The 27,829-nt window shown below is 50.0% G+C and overlaps 1 protein-coding gene across 2 annotated transcripts; it reads right to left on the bottom strand.

Annotated features, from left to right (window-relative positions):
* Positions 1–328: 328 nt before the first annotated feature.
* On the bottom strand, positions 329–27,829 carry Vdac1 (voltage dependent anion channel 1). Of its 2 annotated transcripts, none has more exons than XM_055602799.1 (9): positions 27,744–27,829; positions 14,368–14,438; positions 13,865–13,914; positions 12,342–12,494; positions 12,163–12,215; positions 6,393–6,620; positions 4,408–4,558; positions 2,175–2,232; positions 329–1,277 (listed from the first exon to the last, which is right to left on the bottom strand). In XM_055602799.1, exons 2-9 carry the CDS (start codon positions 14,432–14,434, stop codon positions 1,186–1,188), a joined length of 852 nt encoding a protein of 283 aa, XP_055458774.1. In that variant the 5' UTR covers positions 14,435–14,438; positions 27,744–27,829; the 3' UTR covers positions 329–1,185. The 2 variants fall into 2 exon arrangements, with proteins under 2 accessions (XP_055458774.1, XP_055458775.1); XM_055602800.1 differs by lacking the exon at positions 27,744–27,829 and adding an exon at positions 14,750–14,844.

Genomic DNA, 27,829 nt, shown 5'->3' with positions numbered 1-27,829 from the left:
TGTGTGTGTGTGTGTGTGTGTGTGTGTGTGTGTGTGTGTGTGTGTGTATCACATGTGTGTGGATGACTAAGGAGACAGAGGAGGGAGCCAGATACCCCAAACCCAGAGTTACAACAGGTTGTGAGCAGCCTGGGGGCCCACTACAGGATCGGGAAGCATTCGTAACCCCCGAGTCATCTCTGCAGCCTTCTGAGTGTTCTTTTCTGCCATCAGGGGAGTGGACAGAAGAACAGAAGTTAATATTGGTGCTTACTGCAAAGGAACAAAGTACAGATCTAAACCGATGCCCTGGCCATTCATAGTTTTCTTAGCAAAAGCAACAGGAGGATGAGGTTTCAATATTTTATTCAAGTTTTATTTTTTTAAGTGATGTTAATTACAGCATTTGAAGGGGAGGAGCTAATTCCACACAAAATGGAAGACTCTATAATGTACCCATTAAACTACTAAAAAATAGAGTGGTGAGGCTATAACAGAAGTCAGTCTACATCCCTAGTGTTGTCAGGGTGTGACCACAATCACCTACCCAGCACAGAGCTGGAAAAACCGGAAGTTATTTCATACTCTGGTGCAGTGGCAAAAAATAAAAGGAATTTAAAAAACAAAAAGAAGAAGAAGAAAGAAAAAAAGAAAAGAAAACCACACCACAACACAAGGAAGGATTAAGTCCTGAATGACTGGCTCCATCATGCCCACCCTCTCCACCCTAAAATGGCACAAAAGAAATAGCTAACCACACCCTGAAGACTACTTTTGGTGTAAAACAGGTAACTGATGGGCTAGGATGGGAACAGGGCGTGACGCTCTGTCTAAAACGTCTGTGTCACATAGGTGTGCACATGCTTCCCAGCAGTGAGGATCGGGACACCAGGGTTCGGTGCTCGGGAAGTCACAATGTCATCTGGGGACAGACTTACAAAAGGGCCCGCACATTCCCAGCCTGCTCTTGCTGCCTGGCTCCTCCCCAAGCCACGCCCACAGCTGAAAGGACCCCATCTGGAATGGAGTTTCTGCTGTACTCTGAAATGGTAAACACCTTAAAGCCGAGTCATCCTTAGCCTGGAGGTCTAACGTGGTATTCATCAATTCTTGAATCCCCAACATACAACATTGAAAGGTACACTAAATTCTGAAGGTAGCTATGCTGCAAAATAGTTTAAAATTTAATGATTGTACAATATTCACTTATGCTTGAAATTCCAGTCCTAGACCGAGCTTGTGGCCACCTGCATTGACGTTCTTGCCATCCAGCAGGGCTGACAGCGTCAGTTTGATACCTGTGGGGAGGGAGGGGTGACAGGTCGGAGGTAGGAAGAGGAAGAAAGGGGAAAGAGACAAAGGGAAGAGAAGGGGTTAATACCAAAGTCAGACTGTTCCAAGTGCCCGAGACGACGAGGTGATCTGACTCCAGGCTGCGTCCTGCTCTGCAGCCTGACCTGCTGCTACCCTCAAATGAACACAGGCAACAGCCATCACTGGTGCAGGGCAGAGACCCTGCTGGAATCTACTTCCGGAATCCAATTCCCTTTCCCTCTCATGCCTCCCCCCATCACAAGGAGCGTGTCGATCTGGGTACTACTCAGTAAACTGCTTGAGCAGTGTTGCCTCGGAAGTAAACCCTGTCCTGTGACAGCCTGAGAGTTACATTCATCTTCATAACATGTACACACCCAGACACACAATAAACGGTTGTTCCTGGGACTTGTAATTTTAGACCAAATGGGCTGATTATTTTCCAGGGAGGAACTTGATTCTCATATCACCATAATCAGCCTCGAGGGCTCAAAAGAAGTTTTAGCCCCCGGAGCCCTCACACACCAGTGAGCGGCTGGGACAACTATGCAGAGCAGACCCACCATTCCTACACCTTTCTCTTTTCTATAGAGAAGATGACTGACAACAGCCTGGAAATAACTATCAAGTATCACATGCCAGGGAAAGGATGGAAGGAAAAAACCAAAGATGTAACCCGAGTTAGCCCAGGCATTTTCCTTCTGGCTTTTCTCTCTTTTTCTTTCTATAGCGAGCTCACAGCTCCTTTATAAACATCTAAACTATAAAAGTTTACACTGAAAAAAGTTTACATATGCTCATTTACAATAGCAATAGCAGAAATAACAGAGCAAGCAGCAAAACGTGACAGAGAACGAGCTTTGCACACAGCCAACACCTACCTGGCTTCAGGGTCTGAGTGTACCCCAAACCAATCAAGCTAGAGTTGTTCACTTTGGCCTGAAAGGAAAAAAGATAAATGCAGGTGAAAGTGGTGTCCCTCCTTCTTGAAAACAGTATCCCACCTGTCTGCCTCCTGTTGGTATAATGTTCTTTTGGAATGTATACACCTTGCCCTGCCCTTATTCATTCAAATGGTGATTTCACTCTCCCACTCTCCGGTTTCAATCCAGACATTTCATTGTGATACTTATCCTAAGCATCACCTGTCTCAACTTTGTGTAAACATGCCAAAATAAAACAATCAGCCACTAGGTTGAGCAATGGAAAGGAAGCAGGAAGAGAGGGAGGAGCCAGAGGAAAGGAAGGTGGGTAGGGCAGGAGAGGAAAGAAGGGCAGGAGAGAGCTCGGAAAGCAGAGCTGGAGGAGAGGTCTTGGATCGACATAGAGAATGAACCGGACCTAACATTTCACAAAAAGCAAGTATAATGAGTGAATATAAATGTTAGGAAACTATAAGGGCTTGGAGGTTTAAGAGTAACTATTGTCCAGCATTGTGTTCTAAGTTAATTAAATAAATCATAGTCTCTGTGTGGTGATTTGGTTATACAGTGTTTAGGATTAACAGCAGCCTTACTAAAAGATATATTAATGGTAAATATCAATGGCCATCTACAACAGCCTCCAAAACGAGTGACAGCGTCTTGCTCAAATCCCAGGTGTCGGGATCATGTTGTGCCTGTGCGTAGCCATCTTATAAAACTCAGCATGAGATTCATCAATGAGGGCTCTTGGCAGGCCGTGTCCCTTCTAACTGTTCCTTGATGCTCCCAACATCCCAACAAGGAGGCCCCTTGTCCTTTGGTTTACACGCATGCCTAATGTTGAGGGAGCCAAGTCCAGTTCCCAGGTCAGGAGACTTGAAACAGACTGAGTTACACCAGCCAACAGAAAGATTCTGCAACACGACACTTCCTCATTCCACACCAAAAAGCTGGCCATCCACAATGTGACAGCAGAAGCCAGCTCAACTGTGTTCACCACAAAACTGGTGCAGTTTGGGGCCCCTGACCGATGCCATGGGGTAAGCAAGACTCGATGCCGGCTGACCAAGTACCTACTTTTGTCTCTCTAAAGATGATATCCCACTACACAGCCCAAGGCTGCCTTCTTAAACTCTTCCTACACTGGAGCCACTAACGGCCTTGAACTTCTGATCCTTGTGCTGTCTCTGCAGTGCAGAGGCTTTCTTGATGCTAAGCTGCTAAGCACTCCACCAGTTGAGCTAAATCCCCAGGCTTGGTTTGGTTTGCTTGGGTTTTTTTCTCCCTAGTAATGTGGCTGAAGCCTAGGCCCTTGCACATGGTGGACAAGTCTGTACTCACTGAACTACATCATCCTGACCATTGGTACCTTAATGTAGACTGTAGGTACTGAAAACAAAATAAAACATTTAAGGGTGCCGGGTACAGTGGCACACACCTGTAATCCCAGCATTCAGGGAAATCAGAGGCAGGCAGATACTCTGTGAGTTCGACGCTGGCCTGGTCTACTAATAGAGTCCAGGACAGCCATGGCTACACAGAGAAACTCTGTCCCGAATAACAAAAAAAAAAAAAAAAAAAAGATTACAGTTCGCATGATGGGACAAGGATGTGCTAGAGTGGCTCAGTAGCATAGCAATCTCCTCAAAACCAGGTCCCAGCACTGTGTGCCTTTAAGGACGTCACCCAGTCAACCTCCAGAAGCGTTCGGCAGCTCCAGTGCAAAAACATCGATATAAAAACCATGGAGGTGCTAGGCCATGGTGATGCACTCCTTTAAGCCCAGCACTCAAGAGACAGAGGCAGGTGGGTAGCTGATTTCAAAGGCCAGCCTGGTCTACAGAGCAAGTTCCAGGATAGCCAAGGAACAAAGAGAAAACCCGATGGGGGTGTAAAGAGGCAGGTGGATCTTTGTGAGATCTACAGAGTGAGTTCCTGGCCAGCCAGGGCCACACGGTGAGACTGTCAGAAAAGAGAGAGAAAGAAAGGAAGGAAGGAAGGAAGGCGGGAAGGAACAAAAGAAAGGAAAGAAAGAAGACAGAGAGAGGGAAGGAAGAAACGAAACAAAGAAAATTTAAGTATCCATCTCAAGCAGAATTAAGCACAAGCATCGCCTTTGTCCAGTGATAGAACATCTAAGCAGAAGCACAGAATTCCTGCAATTGTGAGACAGTGATTCTCGGGTACGCACCGAAAAGCTGGCATCAGGGTCGACCTGATACTTGGCTGCTATTCCAAAGCGAGTGTTACTATTTCCTGCTGTCCAGGCGAGGTTGACAGCAGTCTCCAACTTCTTGTTCACCTTCTGGTAAATGGAGCCCCCAAATTCTGTCCCGTCATTCCTGCAAGCAAGCATAGCAACAGGTGCTCAGCTGTCCAGGGAGGTGGGCTGAAACGCAGGCAGTCCTCACCAGTTCTAACAAGAGTGCAGGGATGCCAGAAATGGACTGAACCAAGCCAGGGTATCAAGACCAAGGCTCACAAAACAAATACTGAAATCGAGGGAGCCCAACAAGAGTGAGACAGACACCAGTCCGAAAATTCCAGAAGATAAAACAGCCCACCTATCACCGGGAACTCTAAGTCATCCCCGGTGACTACCAGAGCAGCACAGAACCTCAAGTCTGCTTCCAAATGCTCTTTAAAAATGAAGGCAGGTGGGGCTAGAGAGGTGGCTCAGTGGTTAAGAGTATGGGCTGCTCTTCCAAAGGAGCCAAGTTCAAATCCCAGTGCTCACACCAGGCAGCTCGCAACTGCCCATAACTCCAGCTCCAGAGGATCCAACTTCTTCTTCTGAACACCAGGGGCACCAGCACACATGCGACATGCGCACACACACACACACACACATATATACACATACATGAATAAAAACAAATGCTTTTCTTTTCTTTTTCAAAATAGATGCAAAAACTAGAAAATTAGAATTTCACAGAGCTTTCCACTTTCTCCTCTTTGTGTCTTCACTTTTTGTGAGTCTAACAGAGAGAGCAGGAGGGAAGCGAAGGAGAGGAGACTCGGCCAGGTGGTTAGGAAAGCTCTGTCCCCACGTCGGAAGGTAAGTGCTGTGGATTTGATATGAAAGAAGAAAACAGACTCCTTGCAAGTTGTTCTCTAACCCCCACATGTAAACTGAGGCAAAGTTCACAGATACACACACACACACACACACATCAATGAATACACGTTCTTAATTGTTATTAATAGAAACACAATTTGTTCAGACCATTGTTGGTCTGAGTCTAAGAAGTTATTATTTACCGCCCTCTAGTGTAAAGAACTGATTAGTGCTTCATGAAACTAACCCAAACAAAATTACCTTTCCAAAAAAAAAAAAAAAAAAAAAGGGTTTTATGTGTGTGTCTGTGGAGGGGGGAGTGTGTCCCTTCAGAGCCCAGAAGAGAGCGCTGGATCCTGTGGGGCTGGAGTTTCAGGCAGTTGTAAGCTGCGCGTGACCAGGTTGCTGGGAACCAAACTGAGGTCCTCTTCCGAGAGCTGTGGAATGTCTCTGGCAAGCTTCCCTCTGGCCCCAGGTAAGATTTTTATGATTGAAGTTTTTGTTTCCCTCAAATCAGTATCCTTCAGCCTCCATGTCCCGGCACAGATGATCTCCGACCTAACACCGCAACCTCCCTGCCCACCGCCCGACTGTCCAGCGGTCAGTAAGCTGTGAGACGCATTAGCAGAGAGAATACTGTGCGCTCCTGGGTTATCCTCCGTGTAATGGGAAACAAAAAAGCTGACAGGCCGTGTGGCTCCTTGACCCAAATAACTGAAAACTGAACTTAGGAAAAAAAAAAAAGAAAAGAAAAGCAACCACCCTAGCCACACACACACACACACAAACACAGCCTGTGGTGTTATGGATGAGACTGGGCTCCATTTGAATACTTGGTCCTCAGCTGGTCAAACTGTTTGGGAAAGATTAAGAGGTGTGGCCTTGTTGGAGAAGATCTGTCAACTCTCCTCTCTGCCTCACGGTTCGGATCAGGATGTGAATTCTTGGCTGTTCCTGCTGCTGTGCCTTTGCTATGCCATCATGGACTCTTAACACTAAAACAGCCCAATTAAATGCTTTCTTTCATAAGTTGTCTCGGTCACGGTGTTTTGAAACAGCACTGGGAAAGTAACTAAGACAACCCCCCCCCACACACACACACACACACACACACTTACACGTTAGTATGAAGCTGGAATTCATCCGTCTTATAGCCAACTGCAAAGTTGCTCTGGGTCACTCGGGACTTCGCCGTCTCAAAATTCATCTGGTAGCCAGCCAGCCAGCCCTCGTAACCAAGCACCAGAGCGCCCCGGATCGAGGGCCCAGCGATGTCAAAGTCCACGTCACAGCCTAGGTTGATATGCTCCCTCTTGTACCCTGTCTTGATTTTAGCATTTTTTTTCCTAAAAGAAGAAGAAACAGTATTAACGCCAAGCTAACTCACCTTGACACAGTCACGCTAAGAACTGTAAACACTTTGTCTGATCCCAGTTTGTGTAGGGGGCAGGGAACAGAAGTGAGGCCGTGGCCAGCTGCCCCTCAACAGCTGCTGAGCCACAAGCAGGACCCAGCTTCTCCTGAGCTCAGATCCAGTCTGCAAAAAGCCAACACCGTGCACACAGCGGGAAGAGACCAGGAAATGAGCGGCAACCACGTTCCTTTTCCATCCTCTCCCTACGCCTAACCCATCACCCTACACAGGCATCTACGGGGCATCTTTGCTGTTCTCCAAGCCTACAGAAAAGAGGCACATATCTCAGAGCTACCCACACAGCAGTGTGAGGGAGATGGCCATCTTTGTGGCTCAGCCAGTAGGCAGTGAAAAAAAGGAAGAGCAGAGCCCTGGGCTGGAGAGGAGACTCTGAAGTGAAAAGCGCTTGTGCAGATGACTGAGCGTCAGTTTCTAGAACCCACACTGGCAGCTCCCAACTGCCCTGTAACTCCAGTTCCTGGGAACCTGACACCTGTTCTGGTCCCTGCAGGTACCTGGTCCCCCCATGTGGTGCATATACATTCACTCAAGGATGTTGGGAGTTGTTCTGATGTTTTATTTTTATGCTAATTATCGGCCCTCAAGATCCGGTGACATCTATCCCTGTTTTGTAAACCTGCCTAAGACATTTTACCTGATTGGTTGATTAAAGGTCTATCACTGAGCAGGGCAGAATGGGGTAGGTATGGCTAAGGTTCCTGGGCTTTTGAGTTCAAGAGAATCACGGGAAGAGAGAAGGAAGAAGGACCCCATGATGGGTTAGTGTGGAGAAAGAACCATGTCGTGAGCCAGGAGGAAAGACTCTAATAAAGGCATGGAAAGGCCCAGATGAAGAATAAAAGCAACTATTCATTCATAAGACTATGGATGAAAGGTAGCCCAGATACAGCTGGTTAAGGCAGATGGCATTGGATGGGGGCTGGGAGATGGATCTTGAGGTTGTTGAGACCAAGTAGGTGGAAATATCTTCCTGGCCCAAGGTAATAAGGCAATTACAAAATCTAACAGGTATCTGTGTCTTATTATTTGTGATAGTGGGTTAAATATATAGGGCAAATAATAATAATATATGGCCCAACCCTCATTTTTTGTCACCTATAACACAAGGATATACACACAAAAAATAAAATAAAATAAAACATTTTTTCCCTGCTTAATGAACACACAGGAGAGCTTTCACCACCATAGTCATGAGATCCCACTGAGTTCACAACTGAGAATCCTGGGTTCTGATGAGGAATCCGAATCCTTCAGCCCAGTGATACTCAAAGTGCATCTAAGAGCAGTTAGTCCAGTATCTGTCAGCTGTTTCTCAAGACCTAGTGTCCCTCAGGGTGGATGAGTCACGTCACCTGCCAACATCTATACAGACTAACGTTTGCCCAAAGCAGATCCCAGAGAATAAGAGAGCATCTATGGGGCTAGGTAGATGGCTCAGTGGGTAAAGTGCTTGCCAGACCTGGGTTCAAATCTCTAGAATCCGGTAAGGACTTTATGCATGGCAGAAGCCTCTATAATTCCAGGAAACCTCTCTCTATAGAGAAATGGGACAGAGAGACAGAAGGCTTGCTGAAGCTCAAAAGCCAGCTCACCTGGCATATATAGCAGTGAACGAGAGAAATCCTGCCTTGGGGCTGGAGAAATGGTTCAGTGGTTTAGAGCACCAGCTACTCTTCCAGAGGACCTGGGTTCAATTCCCAGCACCACACGTCAGCCCATACCTGCCTGTAACTGCAGTTCCTGGGGATCCAACACCCTCACACAGACATATTTGCGGGCAAAACGCCAATGCGCATAAAATAAAAATCAGTAAGAAAAAAATCCTTCCCAAGAAGGTAAAATGTGAAGACCATTCCGTGACCCCACAAGCGCACTGTGGCATGAGTGCACATGCCACACATTTAAAGAAATGTTAAAGATCAAATCTATCAAGCAAAACTACATCCCATGCTTGCAAAAGAGATGGCTCCCTGGACTAGGGAAGAAAGAACCTAAGATGAACGCCACACGACTTCCAAAACCAGAAACACAGATGAGCTCAAAGAAAGGGAGGGGAGCTCCCCCCAAAACCCACACATGTCAACCTGAAGGAGCCCCAAACGGTCACAACTGGGACAGTGAGAGCCACGGTGTAAATGATACAACTGAACAGGACTCACAGACTCAATCTCCACGCGTCTATACTAACATAAAAAATGATTTGGGGCTGGCAAGGCGGCTCAGCAGATTCCCTGGCACTAGCCTGGAAAAAGAAGGACAAACCCAGCAAGTTGTTCTCTGATGTCTACATGTTCACAGTGGTATACATACACACACACAAATGTGTATGTGAATGTTATATTTTTTTAAATACTAAGGGGCTGGAGAGATGGTTCCGCAGTTAAGAACACTGGCTGCTCTTGCCGAGGACATGAGTTCTATTCCCAGGACCAACATGGTGCTCACAACCCCCTATATCCCCAGTTCCAGGGGATCCAATGCTGTCTTCTGACCTCCATAGGCACCAGGCACACATGTGGTACACATACATACATGTAGGCAAAACACTCATACACATAAAGATAATACAGCAAAATAAAAACTAAAACAGGTTAAACAAGTGAAGGAGTAAGACAGCCCTTTCCTACAGTAAAACCCCATGAGTGAGAAAGGAATGACCAGGTGCTGGAGAGATGACTCAGAGGTTAAGAGCACTGGCTGCTCTTCCAAAGGACCTGGGTTCAATTCCCAGCATTTACATGGCAGCTCACAACCGTCTGTTCCAGGGGATCTGACACCCTCACACAGACAGACACACAGGCAAAACACCAATGTACATAAAATAAAAATAAATTATAGGAAGGAAGCAAAAAAAGGAAGGAAGGTAGGTAGGAAGGAAGCCCAAAGCATGACGAAAGAGAACATTTGCTGTCTCAGTATCTCCCTGCACATCTACTGAATACAGAGCTAGAAAGTAACAGCTTTACTGTGAAAAGAGCCAGCAGATGCCATCTTCGCCACATAACCAAGGCTGGTATCACCGGCCAAGACACGTGATATCGGTCTTCCCGACAGCGTGTGTCGTGAACGCAAGGTGCTGCTTCTTCAGCCACCAAAAGCAGACAACCCGAACGCAGTCAGGAGAAGGTGTCAGACCAATCCAAGTAGAAGGGCGTTCTGCGAAGGATTCTCAGCCACTCTTCACATATGTCCAGGTCACGAGAGACAGAGAAGGATGGAGGCTGTGTCCCAGGGAGAGGACCCAAAGGAGACCAGACAGCCTGATGCAATGGAGGATCCAGAACTGGGCGCCGCGCCAGAAAGAAGCTATCAGCAGGGCAGCAGTTACCAGTGTGGTGTCAATGTTCACTGGCTGGCGCTCATGTCTGTTCCGGTCACAACTGCTTAATGACAGGGACTCATTCTGAAAATCGCATCGCTGGGTCCTTTGGTCATTAAGCAAATGTCCCGTGTCACGGGGTGCACTTACAGAAACCCAGATGGCCACAATTAGTCACTCAACCGTGGCCTCCTGTCCCTCTGTCCGAGGGACAGAGCACACATGAGATGCCCAAGGCGGGCAAGGTAACACGGCACACGGGTTCACAGTAAGTATTTCATAAGAATGAATACACTTTAAGTGGTGAGAAGCAGAGTGAGCAGAGAGCCAGTCACACACTGGGCCCCCCCCCATTACCAAATACTGCAACGCGGGCAGAACCACACATGCTAGGCCTTTATGGGGCGATAACAGAGAAGACGGTGTTTGTGTCAGTTATCACATGCTCAGGAAATGCGCTGTGCCTCGATGGCGCTGGCGAAAGGAATTCTTCAGCTCTGTTATAGCACCAAGGGACCACGGTCCCGTATGTGCCCCACTGAAACATTATGATGTAGTGAAAGGCTGTACGTTACCCATTATGTGCCGTGTTATATGATGTGATGGTAGGTATAAAATTTCACCACCAGAGAGAACCAGGGGAGAAAGAGAAGGGAACTCTAGACATTACTTTTATCACCATCTTCTACACAGAAACTGTAAAACTACTTCAAAGTAAAAGGTCAAACGGAGGGGGCTAGAGAGAGGCCTCGGCAGCTGGAAGCACTGGCTGCTCTTGCGAAGGGCCCAGACTCAGTTCCCAGCGCCTACACGGCAGCTCACACCTTTAGTCCCTGCCCTGGGAAGGCATAGGCAGGCAATCAAAAATGGAAGAGGAAAAAAAAAAAAAGCACAGAAACACAAAAGACAAAAACTGTGGACGTAAAAGAGATGACGGAGATGGTAATTTTCTACATGAATTGCCAAACTAGACACCTGCCAAACCAAAAACTGAAGACTTGAAATTTAGTAAAAGTTTGGACTCGATCGTCAGTGAGCAAAAACAGCCTTCCCCTGATTTAGGAGCCCCGCCATTCTCAGAACAAAAAAAAATCACAACAGTGTAGAATGTTCTAGAAGGAAAGAGTTCCTTCTAGCCCTGTAGGGTGCTTAGGACCAGAGGAAGACCAACTTGCTCTCTTTGTCCTCTGATGTGTCAACAACCAACAAGCCTGAACTGTTTGTGGCCAGGGGACCTGGCAGCCCCAGGAGCCACCTTGTGGTCAAACTCTCCAGATCTCTGTCTCAGAAAACTGGGAGAAGAGCCCTCCACACCTACAGAATAGGCTGGCAACCCTGCTTCTTCAGACCACCTCCGCCCTTCAGCCTTGGCCACTTCCCTTACTGGTGGCCTTTGTGAAACAGATCAGCCTTTCTGCAGCAAGGCACACGAGGGCATTGTGGGATCTTAGCAGCTGAACAGTGGTCCGCGGCCTCAGGACAATCCTTACTCAGGCTGGAGACACAGCTCTGTGTAGCTATAGAGTGCCTCACCAATGGGATGCTTAAGCCCTGCCTTCGATCTTTAGCATCCCAAAAACTGGATATGGTAGCATATGCCCGAGATCCCGGAGAATCAATTCAAGGTCATCCTTGCCTACATAATAAGTTCAAGGCCAGCCTGAGCTACAGGGGACCCTGTGTCTAAAGGAAAAGGGAAGTTCTTTGGGACAAATAGCATCCTAGCCCAAGCACCCTCAATTCCCCAAATGAGCACAGGAGCACACAAAACCATTTGTTGGAGAAATGCATTTCCAAATTAAGGAAGCTTGCTCCAGCGCAGCCTATTAACAGATGGATCTATGCATCCTGGCCAGAACACCGCCACAGAACTCAAAGGTACAGAGCCAGGACCAAGGCAGCCTTACTGTTTTTTTCTGTCTGGCTGGTTTTTGTTCTTTGACATGGAATCTCATTACACAGCCCTGGCTGGCCCTGACCCCACCATCCCTTCCACACCCCCACCCCAGCCTCCCAGCTTAGAGGCTACCTTTGACATGATGTCAGTCTGAACACCAAAATCCTTTGTCTCGAAGGACTACCAAGGCCCACCTCATCCCAGAATGTCCTCTCGGGACAAGAACGAGAGCCTTACCCAGTGTTAGGCGAGAAGGATGAGTCAAAGGTCAGCTTCAGTCCACGAGTGAGCTGCACGTGAGAAAGAAGAGGTACAGCTTAGCCGAGGGCAGGACCAGCGCAGCTTGGCGGAGGGCAGGGCCGGGGACGCCGCGATGGGGATGAGCGAAGCCAGGGTTTCTGGCCCGCAGGCCTTACCTGGTCTTCCACGGTGATCTCCGTGCCCAGGGTGTTGTCCGTGTTCCACTTCTCCGTAAACGTCAGCCCGTACTCGGTCCACCTGTACTTGGTTTCCAGGCTGCCGTTCACTTTGGTGGTCTCTGTGTTGGCCGAGCCTGAGCTGGTAAATTCCTGAAAGGAGAGAGAGAGAGTCAGTCTTGGCCTACAGTCCAGTCTGCCCTTGGTACCTCTCCAGGCCCTGAAGCAAGAGTCCCTGACGGGTCCAGGCAGAACTATTTCTTCAGTTCAAGTAGATACTGAAAACATGAAGGATTGAAAGAGCCCGCTGACTGGAGGGATCTTCTGGAAAGTTCTTTGTTGGAAGACAGCTTCCTTCCTCCCCTGGGGCCCTGAAGCACAGACAGGAAACCACCCCACTTCCACACTGCCACCAGCCTCAGCCAAGAGGGAACCATTGCTGACAGAGCAGAATTCTAAACACCCGTCCCTTCCCTCCAACAACTGCTCTAGACACAATCTAAGAAGAACAGGGACATTTTCTAAATAATAACGAAACATTAAAAACATTGGCAGGCGAGGCTAGCCTGGTCTACAAAGTGAATTCCAGGACAGCCAAAGTTATATAGAGAAACCCTGTCTCAAAAAAAATAAAATAAAATAAAATAAAAAAATAAACAAACAAACGAAAGCCATAATCCCAGCACACAGGTGGCAGAGGCAGGTGGATTTTTTGAGTTTGGGGCCAGCCTGGTCTACATGAGTTCTAGGGCAGCCAGGGCCATGTAAAGAGATCCTGTTTCAAAAAACTAAAACAAACAAACAAGTAAATAAAAATATAGGTCAATGGAACTGAGGACATGGCTCAATGGTTATGAGTCCTTACTGTTCTTGTAAAGAACCTGAGTTCGAGTCCCAGCACCCACAATGCACTTCCCAATGGCCGGTAAAACTCCAGTTCTGGGGGATCTGATGCTCTCCTTTGGCCTCCCCAGGTTCCTACATGCATGTAGGTACACACAAACTCCTGTGGGTACGCGCGCACACACATACACACACAAAAATAAATAAATCTCTAACAAAAAAAGAAAACAACATAGGTCAAAGTTGGGTGTAATGGCTGAGGCCTTACCACCTAAGCACATGGAGGGCTAAGCAGAATGGCGGCTGTGATTGGAAGCCAGCCTGATATACTACAGAGTAAGACTCTGGAGAGAGAGAGAAAGAGACAGAGAAAGCAATTTTAAAATAAAAAGCATAAAGGATGGATCAGGTCAGAGGTTTAGGCCAGTGGTAGAGCACTTGCCTGCAATGCGTTAGGCCCGTAGGAGTTTGATTTCAAACACCACAGAATAACTTGTAAAGAGACTTAAAAGCCACCATAGTCCCAGGTCACCTATCGCACAAGATACGTGATGATGGGACAGGCTGAAACAGCCACAATCCGAGAAGGCAACTGCTCTGGGCTCTGCCAGCCAGGCCTCAGCAGCCCCTACTAGTCGGGAACAAATACAATTAATGTCCTGTGCAGTGCGGCAACTTACCAATCCATTCTCGGACTTCGTTTTCAAATCGAGTTTTATTAAGCCAAAGCCTAAGGAAAGAAAAACAGCCAAACACAGGTTAACTAACCACGCCAGGAGAGTCAGAGGTATCTCAGTGGTAGAATGACTGCTAGCGAGCTCAAGGCCCTAGGTTTGATCCCCAGCACTAGAAAAATAACAGTAAAAACTTGAAGCTGGGACACCTCTGCCTTCCTCCTGGCCATCTGGAAATGCTTAAAAAAAGCCTGTGCAACAGCGGTGTGGCAGACAGAGAGTGCAGGCTCATGCAGGCCCTGAGGGGAAGGTTCCCAGCAGCTGGCTGGCTGGGGGCACAGTCACCAGGCCTGTCGGGCCCATCAGACTAATTGGCCTTGTCTTGCAATGCCCGAGCCTCACCAGTGGGTGGCTCGAAGCTGAAGTGACCATCCCCAAGGACTCCAAACATGCCAACCCCGTCAGCGGGCGAAGGGCCTTCCATGATCCCCAGCTGCTGCAGCACTCACCATAGCCCTTGGTGAAGACATCCCTGGCGGACTTGCCAAGATCGGCGTACGTGGGAGGCACAGCCATTTCTCTGCCACAACAAAAGAAGCCCCAGAGTGAATGAAATGAAGGCATCGCTAATTATGGAAATTAGCTTCCCACCAATAAAAGTTATGTGATATAATTAAACCACCACTAAAGGAGCACCCAGCCCCGAAAGTCCCGGGCAGCTCTTCCTGCCAGGTGTGGGTGCAGGGTGAGCTGTCTCACCCTTCCTTTGAGGGCAGAGCTAGAGAGGTTTAGTGATCCGCCTGGCTTTAGCAGCTCCGGGCCACACAGTCAATGTTTGATGAATGAATGAATGAATGAACGGCCAAAGACACACTCCCAGGAGCCAGCTACCTTACTGAATTGCAGAACTCTTGCCAGGAAGACCTCTCTCCTTACATAAGGCCGATGTTCGGCCAGTAGCTGTTCACGGAGAAATCAGTTTCCCGTGGCGATCGATGCCCTTCTCGAGTGGCTCTGATTTCCTTCCCTCAACAAGTGTCAGCGGAGCAGGTACCTTCGTCACCAGGAGCCCAGCTTTTCACAGAACTTTCACAGTCTGGGAAACCACTTGTACGGTATTAAAAGCTAGTTAGGTATCTCCTCATGTGAAAATCAATCCGACCACACCCTACCAAAGAGGAGAATTCAGAGCCAGCAGGACGGCTCAGCGGCTATTTAGCCACTGGCTACCAAGCCTGGGTACGTGAGTTCAGTCCCAGGGACCACACGATAGAGCTTCCCCCAGCAAATCGCCCTCTGATCTCAACACACACATACACACCACCAAAACCAACAACTAAATTTTAAATACTGTTACTTTTTCTTTGTGTGTGTGTGTGTGTGTGTGTGTGCGTGTGTGTGCGCGCGCACACACACACGCGCACACACACACACACACAGGCATTTTCAAAACGGGGCTTCTCTGTGTAGCCTTGGCTGTCCTGGAACTTGCTGTGTAGACCAGGCTGGCCTCAAACTCACAGAGATAAACCTGCCTCTGCTTCCCAAGCGCCAGAATTAAAGGCGTATGCCACCACCACCTGGCTTCTTCAACTTTTTTTTAAGATGATTTGCTTGTTTATTTTATTTTACGTGCGTGGTGTTTTTGCTTGCATATATGGCTGTGTGAGCACGTAGGATCCCCTGGAACTGGAGTAACAGACAGCCTCAGGCTGACACATGGGTGCTAGCAATCAAACCCAGGTCCTCAGGAAGAGCAGCGATACTTTCTCCGCTGAGCCGTCTCTCCAGCCCATTATTTTTGTTTTACATGTTTCCGCATGTTTCCGTATGTGCACCCTGTTAATGACTAGTGCTGGGATATCTGTAAGAGCATCAAGTTCCTGTTGAGCCACTTCTAACCCCAATGGGCCTTTATTTTTAAAAGCAACTATCAAAATACTATCTGGGGAGCTGAGAGGAGTTAAGTACAAGGGTAGCCACCTGCCTACAGGGCCTCACAAGTACCATCTTTATTTGTGTGTGTATGTGAGTAGACACTCCTGGGTGCAGGTACCCTTGGAGCCCGGAAGAGGTCGCTGGTTGTTACACATAATTAAGTCCGTCAACAAACATGTTTTAAGCATCACAGAAAGAGAGTGACCCTGATGGTCCCTGCTCTAAGGGTGGCGTTACATTCCTGGGAGGTTTTATGTTGACAGGCCATACAGAAAAATTAAAATCCTACCCTGGGAGAGCTCACACTGTGACATCTGTCCTACATGAAAAGAAGCCGCCCCAGAATCATTACATTCACTAACCAGAAGAATGGCCTCTCTCTCTCTCTCTCCCTGAGACAGGATCTCAGGTAATCCAGGTTGGTCTAGAACTGTCTATGTAGCCAAGGATGACCTTGAACTTCTAATCCTCCACTCCCCAACTGCTGGGATTACAGACATCACCACCACACCTAGTCTGTGCATTGCTGGGGTCAAATTTGGGGGTTCAAGTACACTGGCAGGTGCTCTGCCAACTGAGCTAGAGCCTTGTCTGGTTGCCTTCGTTTTAAAATGCTCTACACCTGCTAGGGGGTGGGGGTGGCCCACACCTTCATTCCCAGCTCTCCGGAGGCAGGGGCTGGCAGATCTCTGTGAGTTTGAGGCCAGCCTGGTCCACAAAGTGAGTCCAGGACAGCCAGGGATACACAGAGAAACCCTTCAGGAGGAGGAGAAAGGAGAACAATCAAATAAATAAACAAAATACTGTACACCTAAATTATCAGACTGAATCTGTATACACACACATGTGCCCATTCACAAACATGAGCATACCGTCGTGGATTCCTGACTAGTGGGAGCCCACTGGGAAAGGCTTCACGTGATTCCATATCAAGCGACCAAAGTCTGAATCAAAGAAACCGGCAAAGGGCCCACAGCAGGACCTTCCAGATAATTTAGCAGGTAAAGGCGCCTGCTGCCCGACCTGGCAATCTGAGGTAGATCCCTGGAACCTATATGGTGGAAGGGGAAAACCAACCCCCAAGTTATCTAGTGACCTCTGCATAATAAGTCAATCTATCAATAAAGACATAATTAAAGAGAGCCTGCAACCCAAAAACCATGGACTTCCAGTGTTAGCTGGACCCGCGTCTGGCCACAGTTCACATTCTCAGAGCCTCTGCCACTCTGTTCTACTTCTGTTGTTGCCGCTCTCACTTCCTGTACACCAACAGGCCGGATCCACGGGCAGACTGGCCCACATTAGGGTCAGGACACAGGGAAGAGGGCAGGGGTTTATTTACCTGACACTGCTCTTGTCCACTCTTCCAATACTGGAGGCTCTCCTGTTCCCACTGGCCCCTTCCTTCCCAACTAACCCTGCAGAGGCATGGACCCCAGGGGGCAGGCAGGAGGCTTCACACTCAGGCCTGGAAAAATGGCACACACCTCAGGCCAGATGGGCCTGGCACTTCCTAAGAAAAGTCCACACCATGTAACCCTGGGCTGAAAGACAGCCCAGCGTAACAGACCTGCAGAACATCTTGGCGGAGAGCCCAGAACATTCTCCATCTCTGCCTGGATTAAGAGCCATTCGTGGACATACAAAAACAAAGAGAGATGACTCGCTGGTCAAGATCACTTGCTGCTCTTACGGAGGTCTGGGGTACAATTCCCAGCGCCCACATGGTGGCTCACAACTGTCCCTAACTCTAGCTCTGGGGGATCCAGGGAGCATGGTGCGCATGTACACACAGGCAGACAAAACTCTTACACAGAGAGAATAAAATAAACCGAGAGGAAATTAACAAAACAAAGCAAACAGAAAGCACCACCTGCAGACAGAGCTGGCCCTCCCCAGGAGGAGCAGAGGAGGAGCCGCTCGCCTGCAGCATCCAAGGTCGCTAAAGGCCCCTGAACACCACCAATATTTAAGATTTCACTCTATTTTTGTGTGTGCATCTCTGCCACGTGTGGGCAGGTGCCTGCAGAGACCAGACGAGGGCACCAGATCCCTTGGAACTGGAGTTACAGCTGGTTCGTGAGCCACCCAACGTGGGCGTTGGGAACCAAATTCAGGTCCAACCTTAAAACGTCAGTGCTCCTAACCCCTGAGCTGCCACGATAGTACACACACACACACACACACACACACACACACACACACCTTTTTTTTTTCCTTTTGAGGTCTTATATAGCACAAGCTAGCCTCAAACTCACTGTGGAGACTCACTGTGGAGGCTCTGCCTGCCTCCATCTGAGAGTGCTGGGAGCACGAGCATCCCAGATGTGGTCGGTGTTGTATGCGTGCGGTTTTGTATTCGCTCAATGCTGTACCTGTGCAGGCAGGCGTTCTACCAACCAAGCTGCGTCTCCGGCCTGTCAGAAGCCAGGTCTTGTCCTGCTACACTTCCCTGACCTCAGAGGAAAGACAGCCCCCAGGACCCACCCTGCAGGAGTCACCTTTGCATCTAGGACCAGACCCCACCTTGAGGAAAAGACACAGCATCCGTTATCCAATGTTCCCCAAATGCCGTGTGCCAACACTAACCCCCAAACCTAATACGGAAAGCCACCTGTCAAAAAAGGGGGGAAAAGAGGAAAAAACAAAACCACCACCCACAGCAAACAGCAGCTAACGCTCAGCACTAAGGAGATTATTATCTGGGACATGAGTCGGATGCCAGGGCTCAGGGCAGGGGCCAGGCCCTGTGAGGCTCCCCTGGTTTATTTACCATTCCACTCTGCTGCCTTTATTTGGCCCCTGCTGCATGTAACAGAACTTGCAGCGCACAAAATCAGCCGTAACCGCCAGCACTTTGCATCAGCCACCGTGGATACTAGCTCTGCCACGTGCAAGCTACACCCTTTCTTAAGTCCCATAAACAGAGAGGGGAATATAACGTCCCCGGTCTGGGCCCTCAGGTAACAGGCCTGTCCACACCCAGGCAGGAAGGTGTATTCTCCACCTTTCCGGGCAGGCCCAGTTAAATTCTTTCTTGGGCCCGAGGCAACACCCCCATCTGGCTCAGCTCTCATCACTCACCAAACTCCCCCATTGCTCCATTCCAGTGGCTTCCCCTTCTGCCCTTCCGGGACCCACTTCCTGTGATACATTTATCCAGCAGGATTAAGGGCAGCCTGAGGCAGACCAGGGCGCTCAGTCTTCTGATGAAAATAAACATCACCCAGAAGACACCCATTCCCACAACGTTCTCAGACCTCCCCCGGCAGGACCGAGGCTCAGTCTCCTCAGGCCGGGAGTGAGTTGAGACGGACACGTCCCCTCACTCACTCAACCCTGCCTGGAGGTAGAAGCCTGACAGGAGCCCCTCCTGGGCCTTCCTTGCACCAGAACATTGGTCACCAAGCACTACGGATGTGGATGCAGAGCGGCCTCCACACATCACCCTCTGCAGAAGCCTGACCCAGGCAGGCAGCAGGCCCTGCACACAGTCAGATGTTAGGGAGAGGGAAGAACACAGAGAAATGGATGGGTAGGAGTGAGGTGAAGCAGATCAGCTATGATCAGGGATGGCTCTGAAGGGGCCCAGCAAGTCACAAATGACAGGACTCCCCGCTAACCCCTCCACTGCCTGCCAGCCTACCAGCCCAAGCCTTCCCTGGCTGACCTTGAACAAATTATGCAAACAGCACTCCAGCCTAAGGAACGGACCATACTGGAAGCTCTGAGGGGAAGGATTGTGTATCACCTAGCAGGCCACACAACATGCTTACATAACCTCCAACTTGGGCCTCGGGGCGGGGGTTGGGGGTGGGGAAGGGGCCGGAGGAGGACATCTTCCCATCTTCCTGACTCATCAACTACATGGCAGTGACAGCTGCTCACTCACCACGCCCACACCCTCCGCTCCTCCTCCCACACCACGCCCCGAACTCCAAGCTCCTCAGGGCCTGTCAGGCGTTATGTTTACCCAAATGTCTATAAAGATGTCAAGGCCTGGCATGTGAAGGGCACCCGTGAGCGAGTGGGCAAGGAGTACCGCACATCATAGCTTTAATTGCGTGGATTTGGCGAGCCCGTGCGTACCGTGGTGCACCTGTGAAGGCGAGGGGATGCTTGCAGGAGCTAGTTCTCTCCTTCCAACACTCAGGTTCCGAGGGGCTGAACTCGGGTCTTCAGCGCTGGCGGCAAACACCTTTTTCTGCTGAGCTACCTCCTCGTCCCTGCCAGGTATTATCGCAAGCTGGGTTTGCTTCACGCGTTCTGCCGCAGCGGCTTTGGAGGCTGAGGCCAGGGAATAGCTTAAGGGCTGGGATGGGTCTCAATTGGCAAAAAGCTTTTTGAGCATGCACAAAGCCCTGACTGCCCTGCCCAGCACTTAATAAACCAGGCTTGGTGGCCCCTGACTACAACCCCAGCCCTCAGGAGATGAGCAAGAGGGCCAGAGGTTCAAGGTCAGCGTTGGCTACATAGAAAGTTCAAAGCCAGCCTTAGCTACATGAAGACGCTGTTTTAAAAACCGGTGGGGAGAAGAGGCTGGCGAGATAGCTCAGGGGTTAGGAACACTTGCTGTTCTTGCAGAGGACCCAGATTTGAGTCCCAGCTCCAACATAGGGGCTCACAGCTGTCTATAATTCTAGACTTCATCTGGCTTCTGTGGATACTAGGCACACATGGTGTGTGTGTGTGTGTGTGTGTGTGTGTGAAAGCAAAAGACTCATATACATAAAATTTAAAAGAGAGACGGAAAAAGGGCAAAGGGCAAAGAGGGAGGGGCGGAACCAGGAGAGGAGCGGCTATAAGGCCAGCTCCTGCCAGTTTAAAAAAAAAAAAAAAAAAAAAGTGTCATTGTACCGCATAGAGGAAAGTAGAAACTTGGTGTCTGACAATGGGAACAGGTAAACTACAATGTAACGAAAAGCAGGTGCTTGCTTCCCCTACAGCTGGAGAAGAGAGGAGAGCAGGAGAGCCCGGAACAGCAGCCGCTCTAGGGAAGAGCTGAGCGCGGACTGAGGGACCCTTAGGGCTGCTTCCGGCCTTAAAACCAGCCATGGATTCCATCCCAAGAGGCGCCATGGACTGACAACCCCAACACTGGTACATGGCAAGGCTGAGATCCAGAAAACCGAGTTTGAATCCAGTCCACTCTTTTTGGATGGCAACTGATAGACAATTAACTCAACCTTAATCCTACACCTAGGAACCCCACCTACTATGTGTCCTAGGCACCCCAAAACTGACAGAAGCATATTCTCTGCCCCACTGCCTGTCACAGAAACCTATAAGTGACCAACGTGCCCATCATTAGGAAAATGAATGAGACCAACAAACTAAGAAATACCAATCAGTTAACAAAAACTATGAGGTGAGGTGGGTATGGAGGCAGAGGCCTGTAGTTCCAGCACTTGAGACAAGGAGGCAGGAAGACCAAAAGTTCAAGGTCATTGCTGGCTACATAAGGAATTTGAGTATCCTGGGTTATGAGACTATCTCAAAACAACAATAATAGTGGTGAATTTACATATTAGAACATAGAACACTATCTATGCACACATGAACGAAACGAGAAAGCCGAGCTGAGCATGGTAGTGCACGCCTTTGATCCCAGCTGTCAGGAAGCTGAGACAGCCAGATCTCTCTGAGTTCAAAACCAGCCTGATCTACATAGTGAGGTCCGGGACTGCCAGAGCTGCACAGTAAGACACTGTCTCAAAAAAAAAAAAAAAAAAAAAAAAAAAAAAAAAAAAAAAAAAAAAAAACGAATTTAAAAAAAGAAAGAAAACTGCAGGCCACAGAAAATGTCTGATGCTAATCTTGTGATGTGAACTTTAAGCGTTCATGAACTGGATGAACTGGTGAATGAGTGAGAGAGGACAGGAAAGATGGGCCCCATCTGTGCAGGGTGACTGCCTGGGGTCTCCGGAATGCAGGTGTGGAGTTCAGATGTAGTTTCCATTTCTTGTCTGTTTGTTTCTTGTTTTGTTTTTGTTTCCAGACAGGCTTTCTCTGGGTAGCCTGGGTAGCTGTCCTGGACTCACTTTGTAGACCAGGCTGGCCTCAAACTCACAGAGATCCAACTGCCTCTGCCTCTGCCTCTCCAAGTGCTGGGATTAAACCACGCCCAAAGTGGTTTCCGTGCTTTATTCAGCTTCGTTATTTAAATGTGGTTGTGAAGAAGAGAAAATATTGGAAGGCAGCCACGTTCCAACATGTCACTGCATTCAGGATGCCAGGGGCTGCAGAGATGGCTCAGAGGTGAAGGGCACTGTCCGCGCTTCGCAGGATCCGGGTTGGGTTTCCAGTGCCCACATGGCTTTACAACCATCTGTAAGCGCAGCCCCAGGGGCCGCAGTGCCCTCCCCTGGCTTCTCAGACACTGAACACAGGGGATGCACATACGAACAATTGAATGACAAATCTTTTTTTTGAAAAACAGAAGGGACTGGAGAGATAGATGGTGGTTGATTAAGTGCAACAGCTGCTTTTCCAGAGGACCAGGGTTCAACTCCCAGCACCCATGTGGTGGCTTACAACCATCTGTAACTCCACTTCCTGGAGATCCAATGCCCTTTGAGGACATCAGGCAAACACTTGGTGAACATATACATACATGCGCACAAAACACCCACTGACATAAAGCAAAAATGTTAAGATGCAAGCCAGGCGTGGTGGTGCACACCTGTAATCCCAGCACTCTGGGAGGTAGAGGCAGACGGATCTCTGTGAGTTCGAGGCCAGCCTGGTCTACAGTGAGTCTAGGACAGCCAAGGCTACACAGAGAAACCCTGTGTCAAAAAAAAATTTTTTAAGATGCTGGAAGGAAAAGCTGTCTAGACAGTGTCCATACTGGTTCTAAGAACCGATTCGCCAACATCTGGGCCACTCTGACCAGATGGCAAGAGCAGGGCAGAGCTCATAACTTCAGTGTATGTGAGAACTGCCAGGACAGCTGTTAAGCAGCCTGGGAGCAGGCAGCAACAGTTTACGAAAAAGACCAGGCTCACTCTGCACCCAGCACCTACCAGAAACCCCAGTCAGACACAGACTCTGCCTGTGGGTGACACAAGCAGGGGCGAAGAGAGGGGTGACAGGTCTCACATCTGACCAGGAAGTAGAGTCTCCCGGGTAGAGGTAACACCCCCTCCCCCCAGTGAGCTCAGACCTCCCACCTCCAAAGCAAGAGGGAACCAGGAGGCACCCTGCCATGCCATCTCCCAGACCATCAGGTAACTAAGCGTAGTGATTATGGAAGGGTCATCAGGCTGGCAAGACACCCTGGGTGTGAAAAGACCCGTAGCCCACCCACCCACCCGCCCTTTCACAGGTACCCTGTACCCTGGTCTCCTCTTTGCAAATGCCTCATTACACCGAATGCAGCCAGACACCAGTATACAGCCAAAACAACCTAGCAACCAAACTCTTCCATCACCCTCACAGGATTCCCCTCAGAATGAGAGAGTCAGGGAAAAACTTTCGGCATCACTATTTCTCCAACGGTTTTGGGTAGTTTGCCAGGGCAAAAATGGACCATCATATCTAAGACGTATCAGGGGGAGGAAGAGCTGCTTCAGCAGTTAAGAGCACTGACTGCTCTTACAGGGGGTCCAGGTTTGGTTCCCTGCACCCACGCAGGGGTTCAAACCCACCCCTGACTCCAGTTCAGAGGTCCAGATGCTTTCCTCTGGACCCTGTGGGCACTGCATGCATGGAATATGTATATATGCACAGGGACAACATTCACACATATTTTATAAATAAAAAAAAAAAAAAAAAAAAGACACCAGATTAGATCACGGCAAAAGTAACCCCCTATCCACCAACCCTGGGGACCCCTCCCAGAAAAAGGCAGGCCCAGCTCAGGAGCTTCACACACACACACACACACACACACACACACACACACACACACAGAGAGAGAGAGCGATTTCTTTCCAAGCAAAGGCACGCCTCTGGTTCCAGGTGCTGGCAAGGTGCTGGTCCTCTGCTCTGGAAGCAGGCTGTGCTCCCAAAGCAGATGCCACCCACCCCACCCCCCCAGGCTCACAGAGGGCAGCCTGGCTTTCCAGGCTCTGCTTCTATTTTAAAACACTCTGGAAGCTGGGCCAGCAGCAGCAGCAGCAGCAGCCTTCCACAGACTCAGGGCAGCCTGCCTGCCCACTCGTGAACCCGGGGAGAGAAGGCTGCCAGCACTCCAGGGTCTAGGGTCTAGTCAGGCACACCAGAGCTCCAACAGAGCCACAGGCATCTCAAGAGCCCAAACAAGGCGCAGGGGGGTTGACACAGCCTTGGGAATCAGGCGCATCTGGGCCCACATCCTCCTCCCTCTTTAGGTAAAAGACCTCTACAATTAGTCTCTCTGACCTCATTTTCCCTCAGGGTAAAGCACTAGATGCTGTGGCTGGTACACACAGAGGCACGAAACAAACACAACCAGAATTCCATCGAGATGATAGATGACAGGCCAATTTGTTGATTGAAATGAGCGGGTGATTGGGGTTTTTGGTGGTGATGGTGGTGGGTTTTTTGTTAGATTGGTTGTTTGGTTTGTTTCTGAAGACGGGGTTTCCCTGTACTCGGGGTGGCCCTGGAACTCAGAGAGACCCAGCTGTCTCTGTCTCCCAACTGCCAGGACTCAAGGCATGGGCGGCCACCACCCAGTTTGTTTCTGTTTTGACTCGGGGTCTAACACAACCCACAGTGAGTCTCAAGGAGTCAAGGTGGCCCTTAAACTTGATCCTCCGGCCTCCACCTCAGAGAGTGCACCCCAGTGCACTGCAGTGTCGGAGATAGAACCCAGGGCTTCCTGTATGCGGGGCTAGCACTCTGAGTCCCAGGCCCAGGCTGAGAGCCTCCCTCGATATATTTGTGCGTAGAGATCTAACCAAGCCCTATTTTTGCATATTCGCTATTATAATGGTTTCTGAGCATCTTGTCAAAGGCTCACCCTGAACCACTTTGGTCCAGAGTCCTCCCCACCCATAAAGAGGTATTGTTTAGCTGGATATTGTCTGGCCAGGTCCTGGAGGAGCACCTCCCGCCTCTCACCCCAAAGAAAACTAGCCCTTCTTCCGATCAGCTCCAAGCTCCTTGCTGGAAACAGAACTGATTTCTCTGAGCACCGCCCACCAAAGACGGTCAACAGCGGCTCCATACCTCTCCATTTCCAACCAGACCGTAACTTCTACTTCACAAAGACACTCAAAACACAACAACAGTGCAGTGTAGGGATACCAGCAGAGAACTGGTGCCCGAGCACCAAGCGCACAGAGCAGGGTCACAGAACACACACCAAGTTCCAGAATGGCCAACAGTAACTCCCGGGGTGGTGGAGACACAGGGATCAGAAGTTGCCCTCTGACCTCCACTCGAGCTACCCACACCTCCAAACAAACAAAAGCCAAAACCACTTTGTAACAAACTTAAGACCTAAGAGAGCTACTTAACCTGAGTTAGACCCTGTGGCTCTCGTCAGTCAGATGGGTAGTGAGAGTGCAGGCTGCCCTCTGGGGCGTTTTCTAGCTCAGCTCTAGGTAAAGTGATGACAGTGAACTGGAGGGAGGCCCATCCATGCCTGCTGGACATACCCGTCATCCTTTCCTGGTGACTACCACAGGAACCTGGGGAAAGGCAAAGCTACACACTGCAAGCTTTCTGGAATCCTGGGGGCTATCCTCCTGACACTGGCAGTTCTCAGTCACCACTCCTGGAGGTGTCCGTCAGGCCGTGGGAAACTTCGTCCAGAGCAAAAGGCCGCAGAGCGCCTCGATCATGGGGGTGGGGAGCAGGGTTGCCCTTACCACCAGCAGCTGGAGAGTCCAGAATCTACACCTGCCTCACGTCCAGCATGAGCACTGTATGGTCCCAAACAGGCCCTGTCTAACCCCTCATTCTAGAAATCAGAAATGAAACAATCACCTGTGAATGTCAACTACTACAAGTGGGGCAGACACCTTACCCAAAGCCACCTGGGTGACTCCCTGACACACTCAGACACATACACACACACACACCTGTCAGGAGGTGAAGGTGCAAGAGGCCCAAGGCCTTAGCCAGAATCCTGTTCACCCATGTCACTCTAGCGTCAAGCCCAGAAACACCAGTTTGACAAGTTCCCCTGGGACTTGGGAAGTTGTGGGATGTTAGAGCTGTTACTTTTGGTCTCTCGTGGCCACGGCTACAGGGTTAGCATGTGCCGCTATAGCTCTTCAAACAGAGGTGACTCTGCCAGGGCAGGACAGCGTCTACAAGCAAGTGAGGTGACCTAAAGTCTTCAGACGGGAGCTTAAGAGTCTACGGTTTAACGTGCACCCCATGTACTGAAGGGTGAGTTGGTGGGGGGTGGCTTTATTGGGCCTGGAGTGCTTACTGCTCTCGCAATGGAACCAGGCTTGATTCCCAGAGCTCCGTGGGGCAGCTCACAACTGCCTAACACTCCAGTCCTGGGGATCCAACACCCTCTCCTGGCCTCTGAGGGCCCCTGCGCGTATGTGCATCAACACACACATTTAAATAGACATCTTTAAAAACGAATCTATCCCCACCTTACCCACCTACTGTGTGCCAAAACCCAAGACCCTGGGGCCTGAGCTTGGCCCTACAGTTTTGTCAGTCCAGAGAAAAGCAGGCAGGCCCTCAGTAGTCATGCATGGCTGGGTAGTTGAAAAAAAAAAAAAAAGACTAGGTAAAGGAGAAGACCTTGACCCATCTCTCTGGTCAAGGGAGAAGGGCTCTAGATGGCACAGGCCTGGGCTAGGCCCAGCCTCTTCCTGCATTCCAGGTCTGCAGTCTGCCTGAGGCTGTCAATCTATAAACGGGACAGCGTTTCGTGAATTATCCTCCAGTTACTCAATACCTGCTGCTGTACAAACGCTTGTCACGAACGGAGTAAGAATGGATTGAAAATAACAGAACTGTAGAATTTACTGAGTCCCTTCCAGCACACCATGTGGAACAAAAAAAAATATCTTGGGGGGGGGGGCGTGAGAGGAATGAGTTCGACCCTTCCCTAAAGCTCCTAGGTAACTGTCAAGGTTTCTAGGGTGTCCTTGTGCAAGCCCCAAGGCCTCGTGTTAATCGGATCTTTTTCTTCTTCTCCCAAACTCAGTGAAGTGTATATAATTGCTCCTGTTTCGCAGATGAAAAAGATGGAAGTCTGAAATCTTCCTACCGGTGTGACCTTGGACAAACCACGGAGAGTTGTGGCCCTCCGATCTGCTGTCAGGCCCTGAAAACAGTTCCCAGAATGCACAGTCGCATTTGACGACACAGAACACGGAATCCGTCCCTAAGACCCAGAAGGCCAGGCATATAGCTTCCTGTGGGGTCTCACTTCCAGACCAGGCCCTAAGTCCACTCACAACAGCACGTTCTGCCGAGGGAGAAGGCATGCGCGAGAGGGATCCGGCGCCACCTACTCCGGGCGTGGGCCCGCTAGGGCGTATAGGGGCCGGGGGCTCCAGGACATGGCCAATGTGGAGCTCGTCATTTCGGCAAAGAAGGCTGGGTTTGCACAGGCCCTCGGGGCTGGCGTGGAAGGGCTTGGGGCCTGGGAGGGTCTCTACCAGATCCATGCAGACCGGATCTAGAGCCAAAGGGCGCAGCCGGGGAAGGTCACCTAGACCTGCGCGGCCCGCTGGGCCTCCACGCGGCCGCCCTTGCCCTTCCGCCCGCATGTTCGGGCCGCCCTCGCCTCCAACTGCAGGCGCTCTGCATGCTCGGGCTGGGATCTCTCCCTCCGAGATCCGCTCGGCGCCCGCCCTCCAGGCCTCCTCTACCCACCCGCTGACCCTCCAGGCCCTAGATGATCGGCCCTGGTTCACCCTTCCAGCGGCCAAGCTTCCTAGGCCCGGCGCCCTCGCCCGATCCTCCCTCCATCGCCTCCCCGGAGGCGCCCCAGGAGCGCGGCCCGAGGCCCCAGAGGACTCCAGCATGGCCCAGGCCCTACCTCGAAGACGGTGGCAGCGGCGGCGGGAGCAGCGGCAGCTACGGCGGGGGTGGCGGCGAGCAGCCGGGGAAGCGCTGGGAGCGGGG

This window comes from Psammomys obesus, unplaced genomic scaffold, assembly GCF_907164565.1.
Source record: "Psammomys obesus unplaced genomic scaffold, mPsaObe1.curated_primary_1811, whole genome shotgun sequence".
Lineage (NCBI taxonomy): Eukaryota > Metazoa > Chordata > Mammalia > Rodentia > Muridae > Psammomys > Psammomys obesus.
The sequence above is the reverse complement of the archived record's forward strand: the minus strand, read 5'-3'. Positions and strand labels throughout refer to the sequence as shown.

Bases quoted from the DNA above. Each gene is read 5' to 3' on its own strand.
- Vdac1 (XM_055602799.1), bottom strand. From the start codon at position 14,434: ATGGCTGTGCCTCCCACGTACGCCGATCTTGGCAAGTCCGCCAGGGAT. The intron at 2,233-4,407 runs GTGCGTACCCGA...TTTTCCTTTCAG, and splicing joins ACCCTGATGCCAGCTTTTCG to GCCAAAGTGAACAACTCTAG. The intron at 1,278-2,174 runs GTAGGTGTTGGC...CCCTCCCCACAG, and splicing joins CACTCAGACCCTGAAGCCAG to GTATCAAACTGACGCTGTCA.